This window comes from Siphateles boraxobius, unplaced genomic scaffold (genome assembly GCF_051911475.1).
Source record: "Siphateles boraxobius isolate OS27281-9 unplaced genomic scaffold, OSU_SipBor_1 22, whole genome shotgun sequence".
Classification (NCBI taxonomy): Eukaryota; Metazoa; Chordata; class Actinopteri; order Cypriniformes; family Leuciscidae; genus Siphateles; species Siphateles boraxobius.
Genome location: NW_027508833.1, coordinates 29010923 through 29037193, shown reverse-complemented (window position 1 = coordinate 29037193; position 26271 = coordinate 29010923). Strand labels below are relative to the sequence as shown.

General features: G+C 37.2%; 1 protein-coding gene across 1 annotated transcript in view; it reads right to left on the bottom strand.

The window, feature by feature from the left end:
- The window catches only part of sgms1a (sphingomyelin synthase 1a), a 31417-nt gene that overhangs the window by 4768 nt on the left and 378 nt on the right, over window positions 1-26271 (bottom strand). Inside the window, exons 2-5 of the mRNA XM_077239490.1 lie at window positions 5544-6429; window positions 3265-3382; window positions 2684-2837; window positions 2298-2464 (exon numbers count right to left, since the gene is read on the bottom strand). Of these exons, the coding sequence (XP_077095605.1) occupies window positions 2298-2464; window positions 2684-2837; window positions 3265-3382; window positions 5544-6184 (1080 nt within the window). The 5' untranslated portion in view covers window positions 6185-6429. The remainder of the gene's footprint in view (window positions 1-2297; window positions 2465-2683; window positions 2838-3264; window positions 3383-5543; window positions 6430-26271) is intronic.

Here is a 26271-nt window from a genome sequence, read left to right as displayed (position 1 = left end):
CCACTCTGTTGTAGCACGTGCTGATTGAGGCCTGGCATTGACTTGGTTCCCAGGAAAGATGTAATCTTGATGCCATTAAATGTCTCTGTACAATTCCAATATACGTCTCCACGTCGGTGGTACCTTCACACACAGGCAAGTCACCCATACAGTTCGCACAGATGCACCCCCACTGTAAACCCAGATTTTGTTTCTAATTAAACTTACGAGTGATCATTACTTATTCTTTTATGTTTTGTAAAAACCTGCTATCATTACTAAACAACATTAGTTGTTTGTACTATTTAGCTGAAAGATTCATTGCACTAATCAAGTAGCAGAGATTACTTGGTATATTTAGTTTCATAAGGAAGGGGAGGGGTTCAAACACCACATCACAGATCAAAAGGCAGAAACCACTGGTATTCAAAAACCTGAAAAGACCCGCGTCTAACGTGCTTCCAAGGGGCTCTACACCTGGCTGGACGAGCACAGGCCTCGGCAACAGACGGTATTGAGAATTATCAGAGGTTTAGATGTTGATGAATTATTGTTTAATTTAAAAATATTCACCATAATGGTGATAAGTGTTGGCTTTAGTTGGGCTCTTGCCCTTGACATTTGAAAATTAGTTATTATCTGGCTGCTTTACTTGTGTGTCTAAAAAGGCACAAATGTTATAGCTAAAAAGCTATAGTAAAGTGATCCAGTGATGACTGCACATTGATGTTGTCATCAATAGAAATTAAAACTCATGGAAAATGAAAATCTTCACGTTGCAATGCATGCTGGGTACCTAATAGTACACCTAAACTCAAAAAGTTTTAGAATGTGAACTAATGATTTTCAGTAAAGACTACTAATGTAAACTTGTTTTGTCTACTGCACCTAAATAATGTTCTATATGTTAATAGAACTCAACATGTTTAGTTTCAGCTTGTGTAAAAAGTTAGGGTTCAATGTTAATACAACTCAACATGTTTAGTTTCAGCTTGTGTAAAAACTAAAGTGGTATAGGGCAACGGGTTTCCACGCGATTTGCGAGTAAAGTCAACTAATTTGGGTTAAGAGTGGCCATACAATGACAGATGTTTGCTTTTGGGCCTGTCACTGATGAAAGTCTGGATGGTCCCTTTCGTTTTTGGGACTGAAAACTCGATGTCTGATTTTCCCGAAAAAAAAAGCTGAAACATGGACTCATCTGACCACAGCACACATTTCCTTTGTATTCTAGACCATCTGAGATGTGATGCGGCAATGAGCCATCTTTGCTTGCAAAGACTGAGATATTCCTTTTACACTCAAACACGATACCCTCACCAATTACCAATTCACCTACTTATTGTGGACTGTTTCAAAAGAGTTTAACTATATTCTATAAGCTTTCACTTTTATTTTGCCCTTGTCCCAACTTTTTTGGAGTGTATAGTAGCCATCAAAACTTGTTTATATTTATAAAATACAATTAAATTGAGTTGTTCAGTGGACACATTGGAAATCTTTTCTTTAAAGGACAAGTTCGGTATTTTACACTTAAAGCCCTGTTTTAAGATAGTTTCTGATGAAATAGAACGGTTAAGATTGAATTTCGGACAAATGCTGCTTTCCCGAGAATTTTAGGTTTCTGTGTTAGCACCCCCCCACCTCCACAATGGTTTCATAGGGGCACTGGAAGAATCATTCATAAAACGCATTAAACTTTAGTTTACAAAGACGTGAAACTCACCGAGTGGTCTGGGCTGTTCACTGATATGCTCACACAAAAATAGCTGCTAAAGTTTAATGCGTTTTATGAATGGTTCTTCCAGTGCCCCTATGAAACCATTGTATAGGTAGGGGGGTGCTAACACAGAAACCGAAAATTCTCGGGACCAAGTTTCGATCTTAACCATTCTATTCCATCAGAAACTATCTTAAAACAGGGCTTTAAGTGTAAATTACCAAACTTGTCTTTTAAGTAAATAAAGTTGAAAGAGAATTAACAAATCATAGATTCTTGATTTCATTGCATTTTACAAAATGACCCAACGTGTTTTGGGGTAGTATTTCTATTCATTACTATACTATAAAAACTATAAACTATAAAACTATAAAAAAATATGTATTAATATATATATATAAAATATATATATATGGAGTGCGTAATACATCAATAAAAGCTTTAAAGCTATGACTGAAATAAACATATCTCAAGATACCAATTCTATCATATTTGAGAACATGATTTTTCAAAAATATTATTAATATTAATATTATTAATATTTATGCTTAAATCTGATAAATCAGCAGAGCTTTCTCAGTTTCAACTCCACATTTACCTGCTGATTGGCCATTGTATGGTACCACCAGAAGAGGCGTGTGGTCATGAAGTAGGCCACCACCACGTCGATGGTGTAATGGTCATGAGCCAACAGGATGCAGAAGATACCGACAGCACTCAGGCACCAGCAGACCCAGTGGTACCACCAGAACCTCCGTGGAGAATCTGTCAGCCATAAAACATTTTTTAATTCTGTGTATTGGTTACACAGTGTAGGCAGAAGTAGCAAACTCACAGATGTTTCATTGGTTTTATGTATGCTAGATCGTGTTATTGCTCTTCATGTCCGCTAGATGGAGTTATCAACAAATAACAAAAACAACATTCAGACAGAGGCTAAGAATCTGAGTTTTTCCACGATTGTTTATTAATATGTGTACTCACACTCTTTAATAAAAAGGTATGTTAGTGTCAGCATCACTGTGTGCCCACTGTACAGGTAATCTCCACACAAAGAGTGAGAGCCAGTGATTGACAGGCCACCACCTGCCATCATTTTCATTACCCGTCGTGACTGGGCCTCCCAGTCGCCAAAGAGCTAGAACACACACACAAAAACAAACACATAAGCATATACAAGCACAAAAACATGTATAGATACACAAACAACTATTTTCTTGACTATATCTTCTTTCTCTCTCACAAACTTTGATTTTAAGGACTAGTTCACAAGTATGAATCCATAAACCAGACAGTGACCAAAAGTCACTTTGCTAGAAACATAAAAATGGTTATGTGTTATATCAAGTTTTACAAGCTTTGTTATAGGTCATGATTCACTGTAAATCTCTGCTGTCGCTCTTAAAGTGCTATTGAGATGTGAGGGCCATGGCAGAGGGCAACATTTTTGCTTTCACATCCATCATCCACTTTAGATCAACAGTATGCCTATTCTAGACCAGCATTAACTATCATGGTTTAGTTACAGTGTCGAGCTAAGAGTACTGTCATTCTTCAGCAGTTACCTTGGGGGAACACTTGAAGTGCGTGCCTGGCACAGGTAATGTTGTAACGTACATGGTCACGCATCTGTACAGATACAGAGTTCCCACGATAAAAAAGAACCGGCGACCGATTATGGCCCTGCGAACAGAGAGAAATCAGGTGCAGAGTCAGAGAAAATAACAGCCAGAGGAGGATCATAGGATAGGCCACATGGTTTAAAGATGTCAATGCTAAAGAAAACATTCTTGATTATTTAGTAGTCACAACAGGAGTTAAATTATTGTGACTCAGCTGTTTAGGAGATGTCGCCTTGAACTAAATTGAAGCTTTGAGGGATAAAGCAGTGGTTCTTAAAAGGGGCCGACTAGGTAGTAGGTAGCCTCAGCAAACTTCCAAATGGGGCCTCAAGATGACTTACATTTTTTTTTAAATAACACAAAAGGCTAACATAAACAGCATAAAATAGATGTCTTGGTTTCAACTCCAAATTGACCTGATTTTTACCAGCTTACCTTTTTACCTGCCATTGTATGATATCACCAGAAGAGTTAAAATTATTTAATTATTTAAAATAATACAAAAGGCTAACATAAATAACATAAAATAAAATGGCTTTAAAAGCCAACAAAACTAAATATCAAGATAGTTTTATTTTAATTCTCTCTCTTGTGTGTGTGTGTGTGCGGGCTTGTAAAGTTAAGGCCCCAATACACTTTAAGCGAAATCGAAAAACGAACTAAAGCAATGTAATTTCGAGCAAAAACAGGCCAAAATGAAGTTTGTTTTGAGAGTTCGAAACAGCTTGGTGTTTGCTCCAGCTGCTTAACACCTTCTTACTAATTCCATTGGTCTGTGGTTTACATGGACATCTTCTTCTGTTCAGTCCGTCAAGGTCAGATGTCCATGTGTAAAAACATGAACACACTGGAGAACTGCTTTATAGTATAAAATGGAGTTGTACTTCAGTTGAAATGAGACACTGACACCGTTTTTAATGTTTAATACTGTAAAGCCGCTTGCTTTTAAGCAATAAACTTAAAGGGAATTGAAATAAAGAGCTTGTGCAAACCATGTTGCTATGATCAGATGATTTTCTTCTGCTTTCTTTAAAAAGATGCTTGGTTTTCTTATATTTTTTCTTATATTTTGTTATTGAAAGGAAAGAATGCATAACATGTTTACATATTCATCTAAACAATGCTTTCAGCAGTGGCTATGTTTCCATCCACCTATTTTTATGCGCATGTTGAGATATTGCTGGATGGAAACAGCAAGATGCGCATAAATTCTTAAAATGCACATAAAAAAACCTTAAGCGCTCAACTGAGTCGGATAAATTTTTATCCAATAAGAAAACGTGCATAAACTACAATGGAAACACATTTACAGAATAAACTCCTCGATGCGCATTAAAAAAGTAATGCGACTTTGCTAGATGGGACAGCATAACCGGACTAACCAGCGGATGGATCTCGTTACACAGCACCTGAAATTGGTCGTTCTGAAATGCCTGAGCAAAGTCTGAAGTCAAAGTGGTTTGGTATAATTAATTACCCCCAGGAACTGTCTTACATGACTGCGTTCCCAAACAGCAGGCATGATCTGCCTTGGTAAGCAAGATAACATGACATATCAATAATGCATGTTTTATGCGATATTCCAATTTTGCACATTGCTAGTGTGGGTGGCGTTGGGATGTTCGCTAACAGTATACCACTGCTCATGTATTTCTAACTTCTTTTACCCCTAAGCGAAGAACGAAATAGAACTTCGCAATGAGTATATTATTTATGTTTGTGAGGGCCAGTTTGAGTTTTCAACCATCAGAGTGAGGACAAAGTAAAGTAAGGACCTTTTGGCGAGTCCTCACTTTCTGACACCTTTAAATGGCTGTTTGAGGGTTAAGACTTGGTTATAGGGATAGGGTTAGAATCAGGTTAAGGTTAGGATTAGGCATTTAGTTGTGATGGTTAAGGTTAGGTTAAGGGGCTAGGGGAGGGGTTTCATTATATCAATGAATGTCCTTCCAAACATAGCCATAAAAATGACAAAAAGTCATGTAGGTTCATGGGTTAAAAAGAGTGGGATCAAAAAAAAAATTTAATTGTGTAATTATTTTAACTCCAATTTTTATCATTATTTTAGTTACCATTTTATTAAGATATACTAGAACTGTCCATAGATTAAAATAAGTTAAAAAATAAAAAAAACAGGGGGCCTTAGAATATTAATGTGGACAATGCAGGTCCTAGGAATCAAAGAGGTTGAAAACCACTGGTATAATGAGTAAGGAACCAACCTGTGTTTAAGCAGAAGCCACTGTGCAAACCACAGTCCCACGAGCAGCATGCCATTGATCTCACAGATGGAGAACGCCCACTCCACACGATTAAACAGATCAAAGAATTTATCTGGCAGGGGAGGGGACTCTTCCTTGGGTGGGACGCGTTCGTGGACCACTGAGATCACAACTGTTGTTGTGAGGAAGCAACACAGAGCGTACAGAAAGGCCACACCTGTTTTGAACCACTCCGTGGGATATGGTGTTCGCTCCTGCTCAGGCAGAGGGGGAACCAAGATACGAACTGCATCAGAGTGCAAGCTGTTCTTTGAAAAGCCGTTGAGGATCTTGCCGTTGCTAACACTGCCGTTGGCAAGGTCGCCGCTGACGTGTCCGTTGATGTGGTGACTGTTTTCATGGTTGTTGCTCTTGTGTGCCTTCATGTGGCTGGTGAAGCGCAACGTCTCTATGCGCTCCAAAAGTTGTCGACCACTGTCCCCAGTGACCAGGGACAAAGGTGAGGCGTTAAAGTCTTCCTCAGAGAGTTGTAAGAGGGCAGGGCCGTCCTTGTTCCGCAACGCATCCGTGTACTCCTGCATGCCCTCATCTGTCAGCCAATCGGAGACGTCACTGGCTGTCCATAGCCTCACCTCCTTCATGTCTGGGTGAGAGAGAATAGGAGGGCTGTTTCAGGGGCTGGGGAGGGGAGTTGAGCCCACACTCAGCAGTTTGGTGCCCCGACAGTCATTGCGTCTCTGGGACATTGGAAGAGAGTAGCTGGGAGGTCCAGTTTTTCACCCCCTCAACCTCTGCGATGATAAACTCAGTAATGGCAAAGTCTGACAAATTTCGTAGTCTCAAGGGTGCTGAATCCCTTAGTGTCAGTGTGCACCAATGTATGGCCCTGAAAAAGAAAAGCACATTCAAGTTAGCTAACAGATTGTGATGTATACCGAAAAAGCAAATATTTGCCCTAGCAGTAATAGAAAACAATAATATTTGCTCCCAATTATGTAGACATTTGTGTATATCAAGAGCATGCACCCTGTTCACCAGTTTTGCCCAACAACAATAACTGTGGCATAGCATGGAACAAAAAAAACACAAAAAAACTTATTATTACTCCAGTTTTCGGTCACATGATCCTTTAAAAATCATTCAAACATTTGGATCTGGAGCTCAAGAAACATTTTCTATTATTAATGTTGAAAACAGTTGAGCAGCTTAATATTATTGTGGAAACCTTGATACATTTTTTTCAGGATTCTTTGATAAACACAAAGATCAAAAGGACAGCATTTATTTGAAGTAGAATATTTAGTATGTATTTACAGTAACTTTTGGTCAATTTAATGCATCCATGCTGAATAAAAGTTATACTTTCTTTACACACTTTTGTAAATATTTTACAAATATACTGTTTTAATACTTCTAGTTAACCAATATTTCATAATGATTCATGGGATCTGTCATTCCTTGACTCATAAAATAACCAAGCACACAGTCGATTTTTCCCATTTGTCATACACACTTTTTTTAAGCATGTAATGTTGTAATTAATCTCTGAGCTGTTTGGTTTGGTTCGAAGCTGCGGATAATAGAAACATGAATTGGAAATTTTTATTTTTCCCATACATCAGTAGGCCCAAAGTGTATCTAATTTTAGAGCTGTACAAACTTTATTTAAAAAACTATATTTACAGCTTTAACTATGTATGCATGTTGACACAGAGCATACAGTTAGATATTATATTACATGTTACGCAACAATACGCCACATAGCCCCTTAATGTTCTTGAATGCGGATAATGACTTTTACTTGCCAAGCTATAACGTGTGTGTGTGTGTGAGTGTGAGAGAGAGAGTGAGAGAGAGAGAGTGAGAGAGAGAGAGAGAGAGAGAGAGAGAGAGAGAGAGAGAGAGAGAGAGAGAGAGAGACTGTTGAAGCATACCAAAGTCTTGCCATTAACAAAGTAGTTTACATGCCCTCTTATATCCAGTTATCTTATTTTGGTGTGCGAATCCATATAACTTGCATCAAAACTCAACATTATGTCTGGAAGACCTTTGGTTATTAAATCAGCTTAGGGGAAAAACACTCACACACACAAAGAATAACCAGTCAGCATTAAACAACAACAACAAGCTTTTATCCTTTAGCAGCGATTGGAATCTGTGTTGCTCTTAGAGAACTGACCTATGGGTAAAAGCTGATTTAGTTTTCATTTTCCACAGCATGCATTCTTGTTTTTTTCTAAAATTATGTTTTAGTTTCAACCTCTCAACCTTATGATGTCACTAAACCGGTTCTGCCAGATTCATCAGCTCGTCTTGTTTCCTTATTTTTTGTGTTACATTACAAAAATGTGTGATGGGCATTAAGAGTGCTGAAACACTTCCTTCCTTGAAATATCGTTTTGCATTTCAAAAGTTACATTTTAACTTAAGCTGTTAAACTTCAACACAAGGACAATTTGCAGGCTTTTGGCAGACTTTTTCTTTTAAATTGAGAAGTTAGAGAACAGGGGTCACTTGCGCAAGTTCAACTCTGTTACATAAACATTCTTAAAATTCGTACATATGGATCGATCTGTTTCGCCACCTCACTCACACTTTACAATAAAGTCATTTGTTGATGCATTAGCAATAGTAATAAAAATTTTCATGTTAGTTTACAGTGCATGAAGTAATGTTAACAGATAACAGATTTTGACAGTTGAGATTAAAAACTAAGGTTAATACATGCTGCAGAAGTATTGTTCATTGTTAGTTCATGATAACTAATGATAACAAATGAAACTTGTAAGGTAACAAATGAAGTGTTACTGCCTCTCTACTTGACATTTTCCATTCAATAGTCCAAAAACAAAGCATTTATATTCAATACAATTCATTATTAACGAGTGTTCAGCTGTTAATTATGCTAATTACAGTGTTTACCAGCTTTACCAGTAAGTTATCAGCAGGAAACAAGGTGTATGATGTTATGATGATGCATTTGTTACAAAAAAAAATCTTCAAATGAACCATGAACAAACTGACAACTTGAATAAACAAATCTCACCTTGACTAGAATAAAACCTACTTAATAAGATTTTCTATAAATCATCATTTAACACGGCTGCTGATGCTTTGTACACAAACCAAATGCATAGCCTTTTCCCGAAAAATCTTTGTGTGAAGTGGTGAAACCCACAGCTATGGATGGAAAAGCAATTGTGTCTGATACAGAAAAAAAAAAACGGATATTGGCCAGCTTGTGCGAGAACACCCACGTGGATAAACACCGACAGCTGACAGTGCAATAAAAAAACCTGCATGACTGATAAGCAACACTGAACAAAACACAATATTCAAGAAAACATTCGCAAACGCATGGTTTTCACTTCTCACCTTTCTAGACCTACAGTCTTCCTCTTCTTTCTTTTTTTATCAGACATCAGACATTTCCCATTGCACCTCCTCTTGTCAGAAAACGCTTACAAATATATTGTACAAATATATTGTAACACTGATTGTAACATTTAGCATTTACAATTTTTTCCGAGGGTGTCACATGTTAGTCATATTACAGTGGATCTTTATAATTTAATGATGTGGCCATAAAAAAACAAAAACATAAAACATCCTATACACTGGTGATTCTTCAAAACCCTTTTGTCTTCTTTAAATCTTAAAATTTAAACCGGATTAAGGATCTGATCATTGTCTTGTTTACCCAGTTTCACTGCCTGATAATTACTAAGGCAAGAAACTATTCAATTGGATTTCATGCAATGCCACATACAATATCATCAAATTTAATGTCATAATTTTATAGAATTCCAAGGAATCTCATGACATTTCATTTCACACTATTCTAACAATCCACAATATTCTGTGAAATTGAATAACATTCAATTCCAAAACATAAAATGTATTTTATGACATTTTTATATCATATCAAAACAAACATTTAAAAAAAAAAATAAGAAAAATAATTTTAAAGACAATGCTAAAGTTTGAGCTATTATATCCTCACCCTAACCCTTTAAAACTAAAGCATTTCAACATGTTCTTTCTTTTTAAAATAATCTTAGGTGACAGAAAAATTGTATTATGTGCATTTTACAAAACCATTCAACAATACCAGCATTTATATCAGCAGCAGAACAGATCAAATGAGCTTTTGCATGACTGAATAAACATCATAGTAGAAACGTACAGGCTTTTCATTTGTGTATAGCTGCACAGTTTTGATCACCTCTCATTTTACATCATCTTAAAACAAACATGGCCTCTTAACACACCTGGCTCAGTTCCTGTTCACAAAAGGTGGCAAATATTTACAGAACACAAACATACAAGGACACAACTCATTTCATATAGTTAAGCAAAAGAAAAAGACTGAAAGCTAGAAAAATGAACAGAAGAGTCATCTGGCCATTGAAATCTACGTCATTACAATATTGTTTGTTATTTATTATGCAGTCCAGCTGATGCTAAGGTGTCAACAGTTATGCATGTCATTAGTGAAACTTTTGTTTAACAGATGATGACACACATGTAATGTATGAAAAGAAAAACCCACACCTGCTATCACAAAGGAATACCTGTAGGACTATACATAGCCAATATTATATAAAGACGAATGTTAGGCCAAACAGCACATAGTGATGTCTTTACTAATTGCAGTTAGTCACACACACACACACACACACACACACACACACACACACACACACACACACACACACACACACACACACACACACACACACACACACACACACACACACACACACACACTTACACTTTGCTTACAACTTTGCTTACAACTGGCCAATTTTGTTAATATTTAAATTTTACAAGCAGTTAATGCACATGACAGTAAAAGTAATTCGTTTGGGAACCCATACAATTCTATCTGTCATTTCTGAATGATAGAAATACAATATATAGTTTTACTTTTGTGGCATCATACTTTTGGTTTAGTTCATTTTTATTATTTATCACATTTAAGAAACAGTGTGTTGGGCTAGTTGCGTAAGGTTACTGGAGTTCATATGACCATTAAAATGTCCGTCAAATGATACCGTCAAACCTCCTCCCTATTTTACCGGGGTATACGGTATTACCGTGACTAATTAAAAATTATGACATAAGGCTCAGACAGCGTCACCAAACTGTTAGCTTGTGCCTACACCGTTCAGAAACTGAATACCAGATCGGGCAAAAAAAAAAAAATCAAGGCCAACCCGTGCACGTTGTGTCTGATCCCGGCTGACGGCATTAAATGTAATATGAGCCGTAGCCCTATTTAGACTCGACTATTTTTAATACTTGGGCCGTTATAATATGGTGGCGCCAAATAATTTTTTAACCCAGGTGCTGAGGGGGTGGTAGATATAAATACTATTTATAAATGAGCAAAAATGGAACAATTAATATTATTTATTTATTTTAATTATGACAATTAAAGTATTCATTTTATGAATTAATTTATATTAAATTAACAAGCAACAAGCAAGAAGTACATTTGTAAATCCGGTGACACGCGTCCATTGATTTTTATTAATACAACTTTTCTGTCAGTGCTGCAAAGATTAAGTTGACGATCGCCATCACCTAGTGAACGCGCATATATAGAGAGAAATGCACATCATGGATTAATCAGAGAGTATGCTGCCTATATTTCTTTTCCTTTTGAATTGTTTCGTTCAAAGAAATTGACGAATCGCCATCTCCATAGTGAACGATAGAGAGAAATGCACATCATGGATTACATAATCAGAGAGTAGGCTAGCCGATTTCTTTTCGTTTTGAATAGTTTCGTTTAATTTGATGATCGCCATTTCCGTATGAATGCGCATAGAGAGAAATGCACATCATGGATTAAATAATCAGCGAGTGGCCTATTTCTTTTCGTTTTGAATTGTTTCGTTTAATGAAATTTCAAACTTTATTTAGATACATGCCTATCTGTCATGTCTGTGAGACATACACTGAGTTTCGGTTAATTTATGATGAGATTTCAATGCAAGTGACCGCGGCGCGCCAGCACACGATCATGTCATGATTATGTTGTCTGCTATATTTGATTCTTATTTATTATTGGTTGATAAAAAAATTATTAAAATTAAGATACAATTTATACAAAACGAAATTCACTTTAAAGAAAGGCCTTTTACAAAATTAAACTTAATTAAGTGGTCAATGTCTGACTCCCGATGCATCCCACCTTACTCGTGCTGTTCAGTTTTCATTATCAACGTAAAAAAAATTATAATATTTTAACAAATATAAACTTAATGCGCTTATTTAATGAACTTGGGGCAAAATGCATCCTCGCAGCAGTGAGTGGGTGGTTGTTTCGGAGATGCGACATTAGGTTAGAGGTGTTTCCATCTCTCGCGGTCACCTTTTTTATTGCAACATTTACAAATTGCCTCGTCAGTATTTACCGCCTCTCCCTTCTCTCTCTCTCTCTTTCTTCTCCACACTGTTACTTGATGACAACTACATAAGCATTTTAGGCATTGAATAAATTATATTTATATATTATATATAAATGCTGGTAATGACGGTATTGAAACTGATACCGTTGCTATTTTAAGACCCCGCGGTATACAATATTACCGTAATACCACCCAAACCTAGTACATGCAGTTATCAGCAAAATTATCTCAAGAAGTCTTACGCATTTTAATCCTTTAGGAACGGTTTTACATTTTACTTGTTATCTGAAAACACAGAAAAAAAATTATATCTGAATTATGGCATTTAAAAATTCTAATTTAACAGATGACATAAAATGCTTATCCAAGTAATTATCTTTCAATTTTGCCAGAGGGCTCAGTCAAGCCCAAAATGTGAATTTTCAACATCTTAAGACGCCAAATCAAAGGTCATGCTGATAAGGAGTAATTTATGAAGGACGCAGGTGTATGAATTACCAGTTGTGCAACCATAATCACTGAGAGATACTATCCTTGAGAGCTGCAGTTTCTCTACTTTCCCACAAGCTCTAGCTCTTGGCTGTGGGAAAGCAAATGTTTCTTTAGAGAAGAAAAGCAAACCATGTACAAGAATCTCTGACTGTGCTCTGCAAGTGTGTGTGTGTGTTTGGATTTTTCCATTAGGAGACGTTTTCAGTGTCCATCTCCATGACTCCATCTTGTACAACCCCAAATCAGAAAAAGTTGGGACATTTTGTAAAATGCAATAAAATCAAGAATCTGTGGTTTGTTCATTCTATTTAACCTTTTGTTAACTGACAAAAGTACAAAGAAACGTTTTTCAATGTTTTCACTGACCAACATAATTGTATTTTGTAAATATGAACAATTTGATTTTGATGGCTGCAACATACAACAAAAAAGTTGGGACAGAGACCAAATAAAAGTGAAAAGATTATCCAAATTAGTTTATCCAACTATTTTGAAACAGTCCACAATGAGCAGGTGAATTGGTAATAGTTGAGGGTATCATGTTTGGGTGTAAAAGTAATTCTCTTTTTAAGCAAAGATGGGTCATGGCTCATCACTTTGTGCCAAATATCATGAGAGAATTGTCAAACAATAAAAATATCCCATTTCTCAAAGCAAGATTGCAAAGAATTTATGCCTTTCATCATCTTCCATACATAATATTGGCACAAGATTCAGGGAATCCAGAGAAATCTCGGTCTGTGTTGGGTAAGGCAGTAGACCTCTGTTGAATGTGCGTGACCTTTGAGCCCTCAGATGGCATTGCACAAGATACCATCATGCTACTCTGTTAAATACAGACACATGTGCTCAGGAGTAATTTGGAAAACCGTTTTCACTGAACACAGTCTGACGCTGCATCAAGAAATGCCACTTGAATCTCTGTTACGCAAGGAGAAAGCTTTACATCAGTTCTATGTGGAGATGCCGGCGAGTTCTCTGGGCCTGAGCTCATCTCAGATGGTCTAAGACAGTGGAAATGTGTGCTGTGGTCAGATGAGTCCATGTTTCAGCTTGTTTTTGGGAGAAAATGGACATCGAGTTCTCAGTCCCAAAGACGAAAGGGACAGGTGCAAAAGCAAACATCTGTGCTGGTATTGAGGTGCATCATTGCAAAGGGTATGGGTAACTTGCATTAATGTGAAGGTACCATTGACATGGAGGCATATATTTGGATTGTACAGAGACATAAACTGCCATCAAGATAGCATCTTTCCTGGGAAGCAAGACAATGCCAGGCCTCATTCTGCACATGCTAAAACTGAGTGGTTTCTAGACACTCTGCACCATAGAAGGGATGTGCCTGCCTGTTTACTGCAGTCCAGATATGTCTCTTATGGAAAATGTATGACCCATCATGAAAAGGAGAATCAGGCAATGATGACCCCAGACTGTTGAGCGGCTGTCTTGTATCAGACAAGATTGGGTAAATATTCCACAAGCAAAACTCCAACAATTAGTATCCTCAACTCCCAGATGATTTAAAAGTGTAATTAAAAGGAAAGGTGATGTTACACAGTGGTAAACATGTCTCTGTCCCAACTTTTATTTTGGGGTCTGTTGCAGCCATCAAAATCAAAATTTGTTCATATTTACAGAATACAATTATGTTGGTCAGTGAAAACATTGGAAAACATTTCTTTGTACTTTTGTCAGTTAATAAAAGGTTAAATAGAATGAACAAATCACAGATTCTTGATTTTATTGCATTTTACAAAATGTCCCAACTTTTTCTGATTTGGGGTTGTACAAATTAATTCATCAGTGCTTCACAGACTACATAAACACCCTTTTGCTACTCTGCCCTACATCTACAGCCCACATCCTCCTCACAGATATATACCTTAACATAGCATTGTAAACCTGAATCTGCCACAGATGCCATTTTTGTTGTGTTTATTTCCATGTATGCATTAGGCCAGGGGCCCTCAGTTCCTGTAGGGCGAGAGACCTTCAGAGTTTAGATTCAATGCTAATTTGAACACACCTGTTCCAGCTAAGCAAGTCCTTCAGGCTTATTTGAAAACTAATGCTGCCTTTGCATGTTGTCGGAATTATCATAAAAACGAGTTTCCAAGTTCAAAACTGGACATGAACGCCCTCTCAAGTCGTATTTACCACTGGGAAGCTCAGGAATTAATTTTGGGTATCCAAGTTCCTTAGTTGGATGGGCCATGAACTTTAAACTTGGCGAGAACGATTGCTGCTGTGACTGCTATTCTTTATTAGTTTTCTCCAACAGTGTCATTGTCTGTCTTGTCATTAAAGTAATGCATATTTACTTATATAAATCATTTAAAGCATATTGTATGTTTTATACACAGCAAAAATGGCATATATTTGACAGAACTTTCAGAATCACCAGCAAGCTGACTATCTAGATAGCATGCTGAATGTTTAGGCCTATAGTTGTTAAAGAATGGGAAGCTAAAAATCATTTTGGCTTTAATACGTTTTTCCCAATCATTAGGCAAGAATAAACCTGGCGTCCTCAATGATTCCTGGTCGTTCCGACAACAAAGCAGTTGAATGCGGGAAGTAGGAAGTAAGAAATTTTCAACTTACCTTCTGATATTTATTGTTTTAATTTTGTGATAAAATGGACAGAATTTGAAAGATGACACCGTTTCTTTTTAGAACAAACAAAGCACAGAGCTATATGCGATTATTGGGAGAGAGGAGCACTACAAATATTGCTTGGTATAGGGGAAAACTGCAGATCTGGCAACCCTTGTTTGAACTACAGGTGATTCATAGGATCAAATAGAGCCTGCTTTAATGTAGCTGTTTATAGCTTGTCAATGCGTTATTGTCAAATTAACTTGCCTTAACTAACTCAACACAAGATTTTTGCAGTCGGTCATGTTTTACCACACCCTTTTAATCGGCACTGATCATCAGCTGTTGTTAAACAATCGGACGATGACCGATAGTGAAAATAATTGCTTTTATTGGCCGATACCGATTGTTGGCCGATACATCGGTGCATCTCTAATATATATATATATATATATATATATATTAGAGGTTGGATAGATTCATTTTTTAATCTAGATTAATCTCACTGGAATCTTGGAATTAATCTAGATTAATCTAGATTAAAATGGCTCATTTGAATTCTGCCGAAGGCATTAAGAATATGTGTGCTACCCAAATAATGACTAAAAGTAAGTCTTTGAGAATAGTTCGCCTCGCGTAGGGATGTGAATTTCTGCCAAAAATGACATTCGACAATAGAGGAGCAAAAGTCGAATATCGTTCAAAAAAAATTATAAAACAATTGCACAATTACAATGACAGAAAGGGAGGCCAATTTCATCTTTAGCGATTTGTCATCAAACAAACTGTTTATTAATTGAACAAGTAACATGTTTTCGTCATTTTTTTTAAACATAGTAACTTAGGCTAATTGGAAGAAGAAAAAAACAATAAGCACGACTTAGCTACAGTCCGTTTATGCATCGCCAAACCAGATGCTCGTTAGATCAAAAAATAATGTCATATGTCATAATGATTTTATGTGAACCTGCCATTACCGGCAATAGCCTCCTCCTTTTTAAACAAATTAGTTTCAATCAATGTAAACTATTCGTGTGACTATGCCCCTGCGCAATACACACACATTACCGCGGGGTGGCGGGTGTTCATTTCATAAACTATACACAATGGTAGCTTATTTATTTTGTAGCCTATAAATTATTGTATATGTCCAACGGATAATGTCATACTATTTAGTAGTGCTATCGTGGCGTAATAATCTGTTTGGTTGTAAAATGTATTACCTGAATGAAATGAAATCGAATGTATTGTCCTGTGGAATCATTCATTCACAGACAGCTTACGAAGATGTTCAACTAATAAAGATCTTCATCGCTGGCAAAAATATGATGCATTTGCAGATTTGCTTTCACTAGACTAAACTGTAGCTCTTGATGTTCTTAAATCTTCCTGTTACGACTCCGTGTCGAATGTAATTGAACGCGCTTCAGACGATTCAGTGTGTGAGGAACTGAACAGAACTGATTCGCGAACCGATTTAGACAGATCTGCCAACTTGTTTGATGAAGTCTTTGAACAGAATCGACCCAAAAGAGTGATTCATTTGTAAATTGAGCATCGCTCGTGCCCATAAAAAAGATACAGCACGCTTGGAATAAACTCATTTCACAACATGTAAAGTAACGAGAGGAACGATCGCCCAACGTAACATGTAAAAGTATACACCTTGTGTCCCTGACAGGAAAATACCCTGCTGCGCGATTTGCGCGAAAATATAACGATATTCGAAAAAGCTATTTTATGATCCCAACCCAACTTTGAGAATAGATTAACGGCGATATTTTTTTTTATCGCCCGATAAGAGTCTCACGTTAACGCAGCACGTTAACGCCGATAACGGCCCACCACTAATATTTCTATGTATATATATAAATGAGAATTACCCACAAAACATAATTTAAAGTCATTATTGTTTTAAATGAGAAAAGCGTCAAATAGAAATTACAAGTAGCTCTAGAATTTTTAATTTTATTTGATTCAACATAAAATTTATTACACACAAACTTTCAGGCTTAAATGGCCATAAGTGTGAGTAAATGATTACATAATCTGAACTATACCTTTAAAGTTTTTTAAATTAATATGGAAATATAATATATTTTTTTAATGTCTAAATGAGTAAGTAATGCTGGAAAGATTCACGCATTGTCTATTTTTCTAGTTGGAACCCTAAGTGCACATCCGTGCACACTCTTAACGGATAATATTTTCCACACCCCATTGTACATTGGACAATGATTTGATTACACGTGTTAAAAAAAAAAAACATGTGTGATGTGTGCAGATGTGTGAGTCCGACGGTTAAGTAGAGAGGTTTAGATAAAGAGGTTTGAGAGTGATTAATAATCAGTATCTACCCTGATGAAAAGATATGTATTCAATGTTATCAACATTACATTTCATCTGCCACAATATTGTGAACTTTTATAAAGACATGTTTGGTCAATAACCCTTCAATGCATCATTATGCAAACACATGAGGACAGTCTCCCCATGAAAGACCCACGACTGGCAGATCAACGTGCTACTACATTTCTCTCCGATACGGTAGAAAATTAAATTAAATTGAATGTGGAGGATATTAACTGTAACAAGATGATTGACAAGGCAGTTTATATGGTGACAGGATGCATGTAACTAAGCAACAGAGCTGATGTCCGTTAAAAAAGATGCAATTATGAAGTAGCAGGCCTATGTCCCAAAGCTGTATACTCTTCTGCTACACACATTCAAAGGTATTTACTTTTTCTTCACAAAAACAGTACATACATTAAGGGCATAGTACAAGTAGGCGAATTGGGATGCAGCAATAGAGTTATTCATTCATTCATTCATTCAATAACTTTCAAAAGGCTGATTCATTCAGGAATAAATCTCTCGTTATGAATGGCCATTGAATCAATGGTTCCCTCGATTGATTGGCTAAAAATTCAGATTCATTCAGAAACTAAACACCACTGTGTGTTGCTCGGTAGAGGTCTGCACCCCCGCGGGAGTCCCGTGGGACCCGTGGGACCCGCGGGTCGCGACGCAAAACAGTGCGACGCGGGACAAATTTTGAAAGGTCATTGCGGTAGCGGGCGGGATGATGAGGTGCACTTGCGGGTGAGGGCGGGAGGGATGATACGCTGCACTCCCGCAAATTAAATATGAGTGTAAAGTAAAATATATAAATGAGGGAGATTCTGATTGGCAGCAATAAAAATGTTTTAAGCAGCATAAACTTGTGAATGTTGTCGGGTAGGGCGGGGCCTAATGTCACGCACACTTGTTTAGAGACAATTCCTTCCCGCTGCTCCGTGTTCGAATTCGAAAGCTAGTTCAAGTTCAAAATAGACAGCATGGACGAGGAACAGAGCGCCTCTAGTGCTTCAGATATAGGCCTAAGAGCTTCAGATGTAAGTACTTCTCGTTTCGTGTTTTTTTCTGATCACATTTTAAATGTTTAAATGGCCTGTGATATAGTGAAGTCTATAATATAGTAGATAAGAATTATCCGTTTTACAAATGTTCCTATGTGTAGGCAATGCCTAAGGCTGTTTTTATGTTAGCCTACACGTTAAGCCTAATGGAATTTGGGCCGATTAATGCTTATCTTTGTTGGCGTTAGTTACTGATGCCTATTTAATGTTTTGTATGGTTGAACATATGCAGGCTTACCAATAAATATGTTACCAAGTATTGGTAAGGAATTTTGTGCGCACGCATTTTTTTCCCCAAGACCTTTCGTCAGACAGAAAGTGCGGGCGGGAGCGGGACATTATATCACAGATGCGGGCGGGAGCGGGACTAAAAATGACAAATCTTTGCGGGAGCGGGCGGGAGTGGGACTGAACACTGCGGGAGCGGGTCTGAAAATTGTGTCCCGCGCAGGTCTCTATTGCTCGGACAAAGACAAGTACATGTTTTGTAACTGCTGTTATGCAAAACATGTACTCTTCCTTTCGTGCGACCTTGAACATGTCCTCATCCATCCCAGCTCCTCTAAACACCTGCGGCTCTAGGTACACAAACTCCCATAACTTCAGCTCTACCTGCTTTGCATTTACATTTTTAAAAGTTTCAATCAATTAATCTTATTAGTATGCATGTTCTCATAACCATCCCCTAAGCAGGAACTATCTGACCTCCACATGACTTGGACGTTTATGCCCCAGAAACCACAATTCCTCCCCGGAGGTCACACATTCCCATTTTAGTAACTCAACCACATAGCACTTCCTCAAATTTGATTTACCTGCCACACATTTATAAATTCCTCTTCCTTATTTTCTTTTAAGGTTTTTACCTCATATTTTATTTCTCTTAATTTTGTTTGTAATACCAAATTAATTTGCATTAAAATACAACCAGAAACAGTAGAGATGCTCCGATCAGCATTTTTGGGGCCGATCACCGATTACCGATCACCAAAATCATTATCTGCCGATTGCCGATCACTGCCGATCACAGAATGGCAGGGGAATGGGAATCTTTTATCTATAATCTAGCAGGGTTTGCACCATTTGTCGAAATGTGTTTATTTAATTGTATTTAGAAAATGAGATGTCTTAAGGCTACTGTAGGCCAGCTTTCCCAAATAAGGCAGAGTAACATAAAATTATTCCAAACAAAGAGGGGTCAGGCAGACCAACACACATCAGATCAGCCTAATGGGAGGGGATCAAGTTACACTTAGGCATATTTGGGAAATTGTAGCCTCTTAATACACCCACTACATTTACTAATTGACAACAAAATGTACAACTTGTTACACCAAAACTGGCTACTGATAAAAGGACAAAACTATGGCAAGTTTTTTTCTGTTATTATTATGAACGTCTGATGTAGTTGAGCAGAATGCTCTTTTATGAAGTTACTTCATTAAAGGACATATTTAATGAGATTATGCCTGAAAAGGTTTTGGATTTTTTATCATATGTTCATTTAAAAATACATATTGTATAAAATTACTTCTTGTTTTGTTTTATTGTATTTATATGATATTTGTATTTTTATAATAGAATTTTTGCCATGAAAATAAATTTGAATGCTGACATGGCATTAAATAAAATAATCTGAATCTGATGTAGTTGAGAAACCAACTACGTCAGATAAAAAAAAAAAAATACCACCACCACTTTTGAAACATCTCGCGGCACGAATGTACCAATACAAATAAATAAAAACATCTCCAGTTAACTCAGAGCATTTATTTTGTTCATTTGTTAAATAAGAGGCGATCTAGCGCTGAAATGTTTTTTTATCAAGTGATCAAAGCGCTCGTTGCCGCAGCGATCAGTGGCGCAGATACCGCGTTCTGTTGTGGCTTGCGCGGTGCACTGTCTTCACTTGGACGCGCGCTTCAATCCGTTGGGAGACTCCCTATTCGTTCCGGTGAAGGGGAACTCATGTTGCCACTGCCAAGCTCCACTCTGCTGTTGTGTGCCCGTGCGCCACGCATGCAGGTGGGAAAAAGTTGCGCGAGTAATTTACGTCACGTGATCGGCTTTTTTGATCGGCGCTTTTGGGGTTCGCCGATCAATCTATTTTTAGCCAATATCGGCCGATCATGATCGGCGTCCGATCAATCGGGGCATCCCTAAGAAACAGTAATGTATAGTAAACCCTAGGGTTGGGCGGTATTTCGGTAATATCGTATACCGCGGGGTCTTAAAATAGCAACGGTATCAGTTTCAATACCGTCATTACCGGCACTTATATATAATATATAAATATCATTTATTCAATGCCTAAAAATGCTTATGTAGTTGTCATCAAGTGACAGTGTGGAGGAGAAAGAGAGAGAGAGAGAAGGGAGAGGCGGTAAATACTGACGAGGCAATTTGTAAATGTTGCAATAAAAAAGGTGACCGCGAGAGATGGAAACACCTCTAACCTAATGTCGCATCTCCGAAACAACCACCCACTCACTGCTGCGAGGATGCATTTTGCCCCGAGTTCATTAAATAAGCGCATTAGTTTATATTTGTTAAAATATTATAATGTTATTTTTTTTTACGTTGATAATGAAAACTGAACAGACCGAGTAAGATGGGATGCATCGGGATTCAGACATTGACCACTTAATTAAGTTTCATTTTGTAAAAGGCCTTTCTTTAAAGTGAATTTCGTTTTGTATAAATTTTAATTTTAATAATTTTTTTATCAACCAATTGCCTGGATTTAATAAATAAGAATCAAATATAGCAGACAACATAATCATGACATGATCGTGTGCTGGCGCGCCGCGGTCACTTGCATTGAAATCTCATCATAAATTAACCGAAACTCAGTGTATGTCTCACAGACATGACAGATAGGCCTATATCTAAATAAAGCTTGTAATTTTATTAAACGAAACAATTCAAAACGAAAAAAAATAGGCCACTCGCAGATTATTTAATCCATGATGTGCATTTCTCTCTATGCGCATTCATACGGAAATGGCGATCATCAAATTAAACGAAACTATTCAAAACGAAAAGAAATAGGCTAGCCTACTCTCTGATTATGTAATCCATGATGTGCATTTCTCTCTATCGTTCACTATGGAGATTCGTCAATTTCTTTAAACGAAACAATTCAAAAGGAAAAGAAATATAGGCAGCATACTCTCTGATTAATCCATGATGTGCATTTCTCTCTATATATGCGCGTTCACTAGGTGATGGCGATCGTCAACTTAATCTTTGCAGCACTGACAGAAAAGTTGTATTAATAAAAATCAATGGACGCGTGTCACCGGATTTACAAATGCACTTCTTGCTTGTTGCTTGTTAATTTAATTTAAATTAATTAAGAAAATGAATACAATGGTCATAATTAAAATAATTAAATATTATTAATTGTCCCATTTTTGCTCATTTATAAATAGTATTTATATCTACCACCCCCTCAGCACCTGGGTTAAAAAATTATTTGGCGCCACCATATTATAACGGCCCATGTATTAAAAACAGTCGAGTCTAAATAGGGCTACGGCTCATATTACATTAAATGCCGTCAGCCGGGATCAGACACAACGTGCACGGGTTGGCCTTGATTATTATTATTTTTTGCCCGATCTGGTATTCAGTTTCTGAACGGTGTAGGCACAAGCCAACAGTTTGGTGACGCTGTCTGAGCCTTATGTCATAATTTTTAATTAGTCACGGTAATACCGTATACCCCGGTAAAATAGGGAGGAGGTTTGACGGTATCAAAATTTGGATACCGCCCAAGCCTAGTAAACCCTGGACAGTTTATTGTAAATAACATTTTTGCCTTACACTATTTACTCTTTGTTCTTTGCCCGCAGCATAATCTGAACACACAAACACACACATCCATAAAACACTAGCACAGTGAAACCAAGTAGCCATTAGTGTGTAAAAATTGAAATGTCTTATAGTATAATCTTACAAATTACAAGAACACTGTGCTACAAAGTGGTATTGAGGGCATTTTGGGTCTCCCAAAACGTGCTTTAAAGTTGTTATTACCTCATTATACTCACTCTGTGCCTTCACATTTTGTTAATAAGATTAAATTGTGATATTTAACCTTTTTAATATGCATTGAGTGCAGTAATCGTGTATTTTTATGCATGTGATGAAGTGAAGTGTGTAATCAGTGCATTAACTGGTTGAAAACACAGCTGGAATACTCCAGAGTCTTGCGCTTAAAACCACATCAAAACACCACCTGCCATCTAAATGCACTTATAGAATCTAGTCTAACATTCATACAAACATGATTGCGAGGTATTGCAAACCGCAGTTGGTTTGCATAGCTTTTGAAGAGTAAATGGGTGTGTTCACACTTGGCAAGTTTGGTTAAAATGAACTCTTGGGGCTGTTCATTTGATTAAGTGTGAATGCTGCCATCCGAACCCTGGTGCGCACCAAACAAGCGGGCCGAGACTGCTGAAAAGGTAGGTCTCGGTCCACTTCCAAACAAACTCTGGTGTGGTTCGACAGAAATATAAACGCAACGTGGACCAAAGACATCTAAAACAATCAAAATCAGGTCATGTTAACCAATGCGACCCTAAAAAGGACATAATTCTGAAGCATGCCTGTTTTTCATACCTGTAGGAGCTACGTTTCCCAATACAGTTTGGTACAGGCGTGCAGTCCGTGAGGATGTTAACGGTGGGTCCTTGTGGTAGTATGTCAGGCAGGAAATCCAAACATTATCCTATCATCCATCGACCTCAAATATGGCTTATTATTTGAAACATGTAAGTATCATCAACTTAACATGGCCGCTTGCTCAAACGTTAACCTAGATAAATGTGGGCAATTAGGGGTGCGGAGTGTAAGCTAAAGTATAGCGCGCTTACAGTGTGACATGGAGGCACCAGCAGGGCACGATAACTTGCATTTTTCCGTGATAACAGCGAAAACAACTTAAAAATACTCCGTAATTTATGGTCATACAAACAAGGGTAATATATCATTTTAAACTGTAAAGGTACTTTTAGTTGTATAAAAATGTTATGCTTTTGTAAAATATAGAATACAAAAAGAATATGTGCTTTCTGCCGTCTCGGTCTCTGTGAACTGGAGCGCGTCACAAAAATGAACCGAAACTCAGCATATAGGCTACTTGCTTTGCAGACATGAGAAATATGTCTATAGAAAGCTTGAAATGTCTACTTTCAAATGAATGAACCAATTAAAACGTCACCAAAAATTCTCTCTGATTATGTCATCCGTGTGAAAAATGGATTTCTCTCTATAGGTGAATCCACTATAGGCTACTACGGAGATGGCGAGTCAGCATCATCAACCTCATCTGTGCACCCGACACTGAATCAGAAAACACTAGTTTATTAATAAATAATTAAAATCTCACCTTGCTATTTTTCTGACACATTCATAATCATTACTTATGGCAAGCTTTATGTGTGTGCTTTAGCAGGGAATAGGCTATATATCACACCTACACTTAACAGACAGAAAAAGAGAAACAAACAGATGACTACAAAACAAGCCCCCCCCCCCCCTCCCCCTTCCCCCTCAATCCCCTGCTCGTGGATATTGTTATTAACCTCCTTGGGATATTGATGATAAAAAATAGACCTCTTCCTATAATTAGACTGTATGACACTTCACTTTAAGTAGGACACATTGTATGAAAGTAACACAGGAACAAAAGAATTTGTGTCTGAGAAAAAAAAAACAGATATAGAAAGGAAAAGAAATCGCTGGAAACACTGAAAGAGAAAGGGTGGAGTATGAAATAAACAGAAGAGACATGTCATAAAGAATCCACATCCTCATACATACATTTGTTTAAGATTACATGGATACGTGGAATAAAATCTCACCAGCAGAATAGTTAAGTCCAGTTTCAGAAAGTAAAAGATCTCCTCAGAATTTTGTTCCAATCACCTGGATTTGGCTGAGTTCATGGGTGGAATAAACATGGCAGGACTTTCTGACCCCTGGACTTTACTCTTCTGCTCACCAGAGATTTATATCTTCCTTTATACATATAGGCCTATGTGTGAAACACGGCCATATGAGCATGTTGCTATCTCCCTCTTTCCTGCTCTCCTTTCCAGTATTTAGAATAACATTTTTCTCACAATGGCTTCCATGATGTGGCCCAGTTTCAAGACATTCCTGGGTCTCTTTAGACTGAAACAATCTGTAACCTTGGGTGTCAAACTGCAGAACTATGGCCAACTCAACAACACGGAAAACAGCTGACTCTAGATTTTATACAGCTTTCCATGCCCTAAAAATATCAGGCAATTTTCTATGTGGCTTAAGAACAACTGTTTTAACTCTTCTCTCATATTAAGGTCATGTGATTTTACAGCATTTTAACGGGTCAATACTCTCTTCCAAGATATTCTCCATATACTGTAAAGCTGAAAGAAAAAGGTCAAAGTCCTCACTGCTTTCAGTACATTAAGTATCAACTGTGAGGACGCAGCAGTAGCTTTACAGCTCTAATGGACAAATATTAATCAATCAGTGAGAAATATCAAGAGACATGTAAGGGCCATCAGGCCTCACTCGTGTATCTGAATGGATTCAGAGTGAATGCAAAAAAAAAATCTCACTGGAATTCAGGTACAAATAATATTTTGCCTGCCACGTTACAACAGACCAGAAGACTTTACCCCAAAATGAATACTTAATTTACTCACCCTCACGTTGTTAACAAACCCATATGACTTTATTTCCATGGAGCACAAAAAGAGAAGTTATAGCCATAATAACAGACTGAGTCACTATTCATTTTAGTTTATGGAAATGGATGGAAAATAAGTGAAATGTTTTCTAAAACATCTCCCTTTTTTCCCCATGAAAAAACAGGAAGAAGTCATACAGGTTTGGAACAATATTAGAGCAATAGGCAGGCTTGGCTTGAAACCACACAAAAGAGGTCATAAAAACAGTGAAATATTGTTTTAAATACATCTATTAACTTTTTTTATATAAGCATTTTCAAACAACGTTGAGTAAACAAAAATTAGGCTACTGAAGCCTTGTTCAGACTGTTAGCCTAGTCCAAATCTGATTTTTGTGCATATCTGATTTAGCAAGTGTGAAAGGCAATAATAATATTAACAATAATAAAAAATAAAAAAATCACATGAAAACCGAAATCCATTTCAAGCAACATTTATATGTAATTTGAAATCATATAAAAATAATTTCTGGATATCCGTTTCAGTCTGACCGCTCTGAAAGCAGACTGGATGCGCCAGTGTACGAACAGAAATCGCATTTGCTGGAGGAGGTAAGAGCTGTCATTATTTATCGCGTTATTACAGACTCACACTTAACCATACATTTCGAAAATTCTTAGTGTTTTGTATAAAAGGTCTTTAAGACGGTTGACATCAAATTAGTAAAATTATACTAACAATTTGACCTGAGCGAGGCGAAAATAACAGACTGAAAGTCACTGGATACTTCTCACACTGACTTTTATTTCTGGGTGAACGATACCGCAATCGTTCGGTGGCATAGTTGGCAAAGGTTTAAATTAGGACATGTTAAATCGGGCTAAGTGGCGTAAACAACAACCACGGAGAGCAACATGTGGTTTAACAATTGTATCATTCACTTTTTCGCACCAGACTCGGCAGCATGTCACTGACTCATTGTGATTTTGCGGTTTTCTTTAACTAATGCGTCTGGCGCGTTATACTTGATTACACCACACTACGAAATCGCCAACAAATATTCTTTCCGCTAATATAGCGTGGCAAATGCTGGCATTGCCTGCCGATG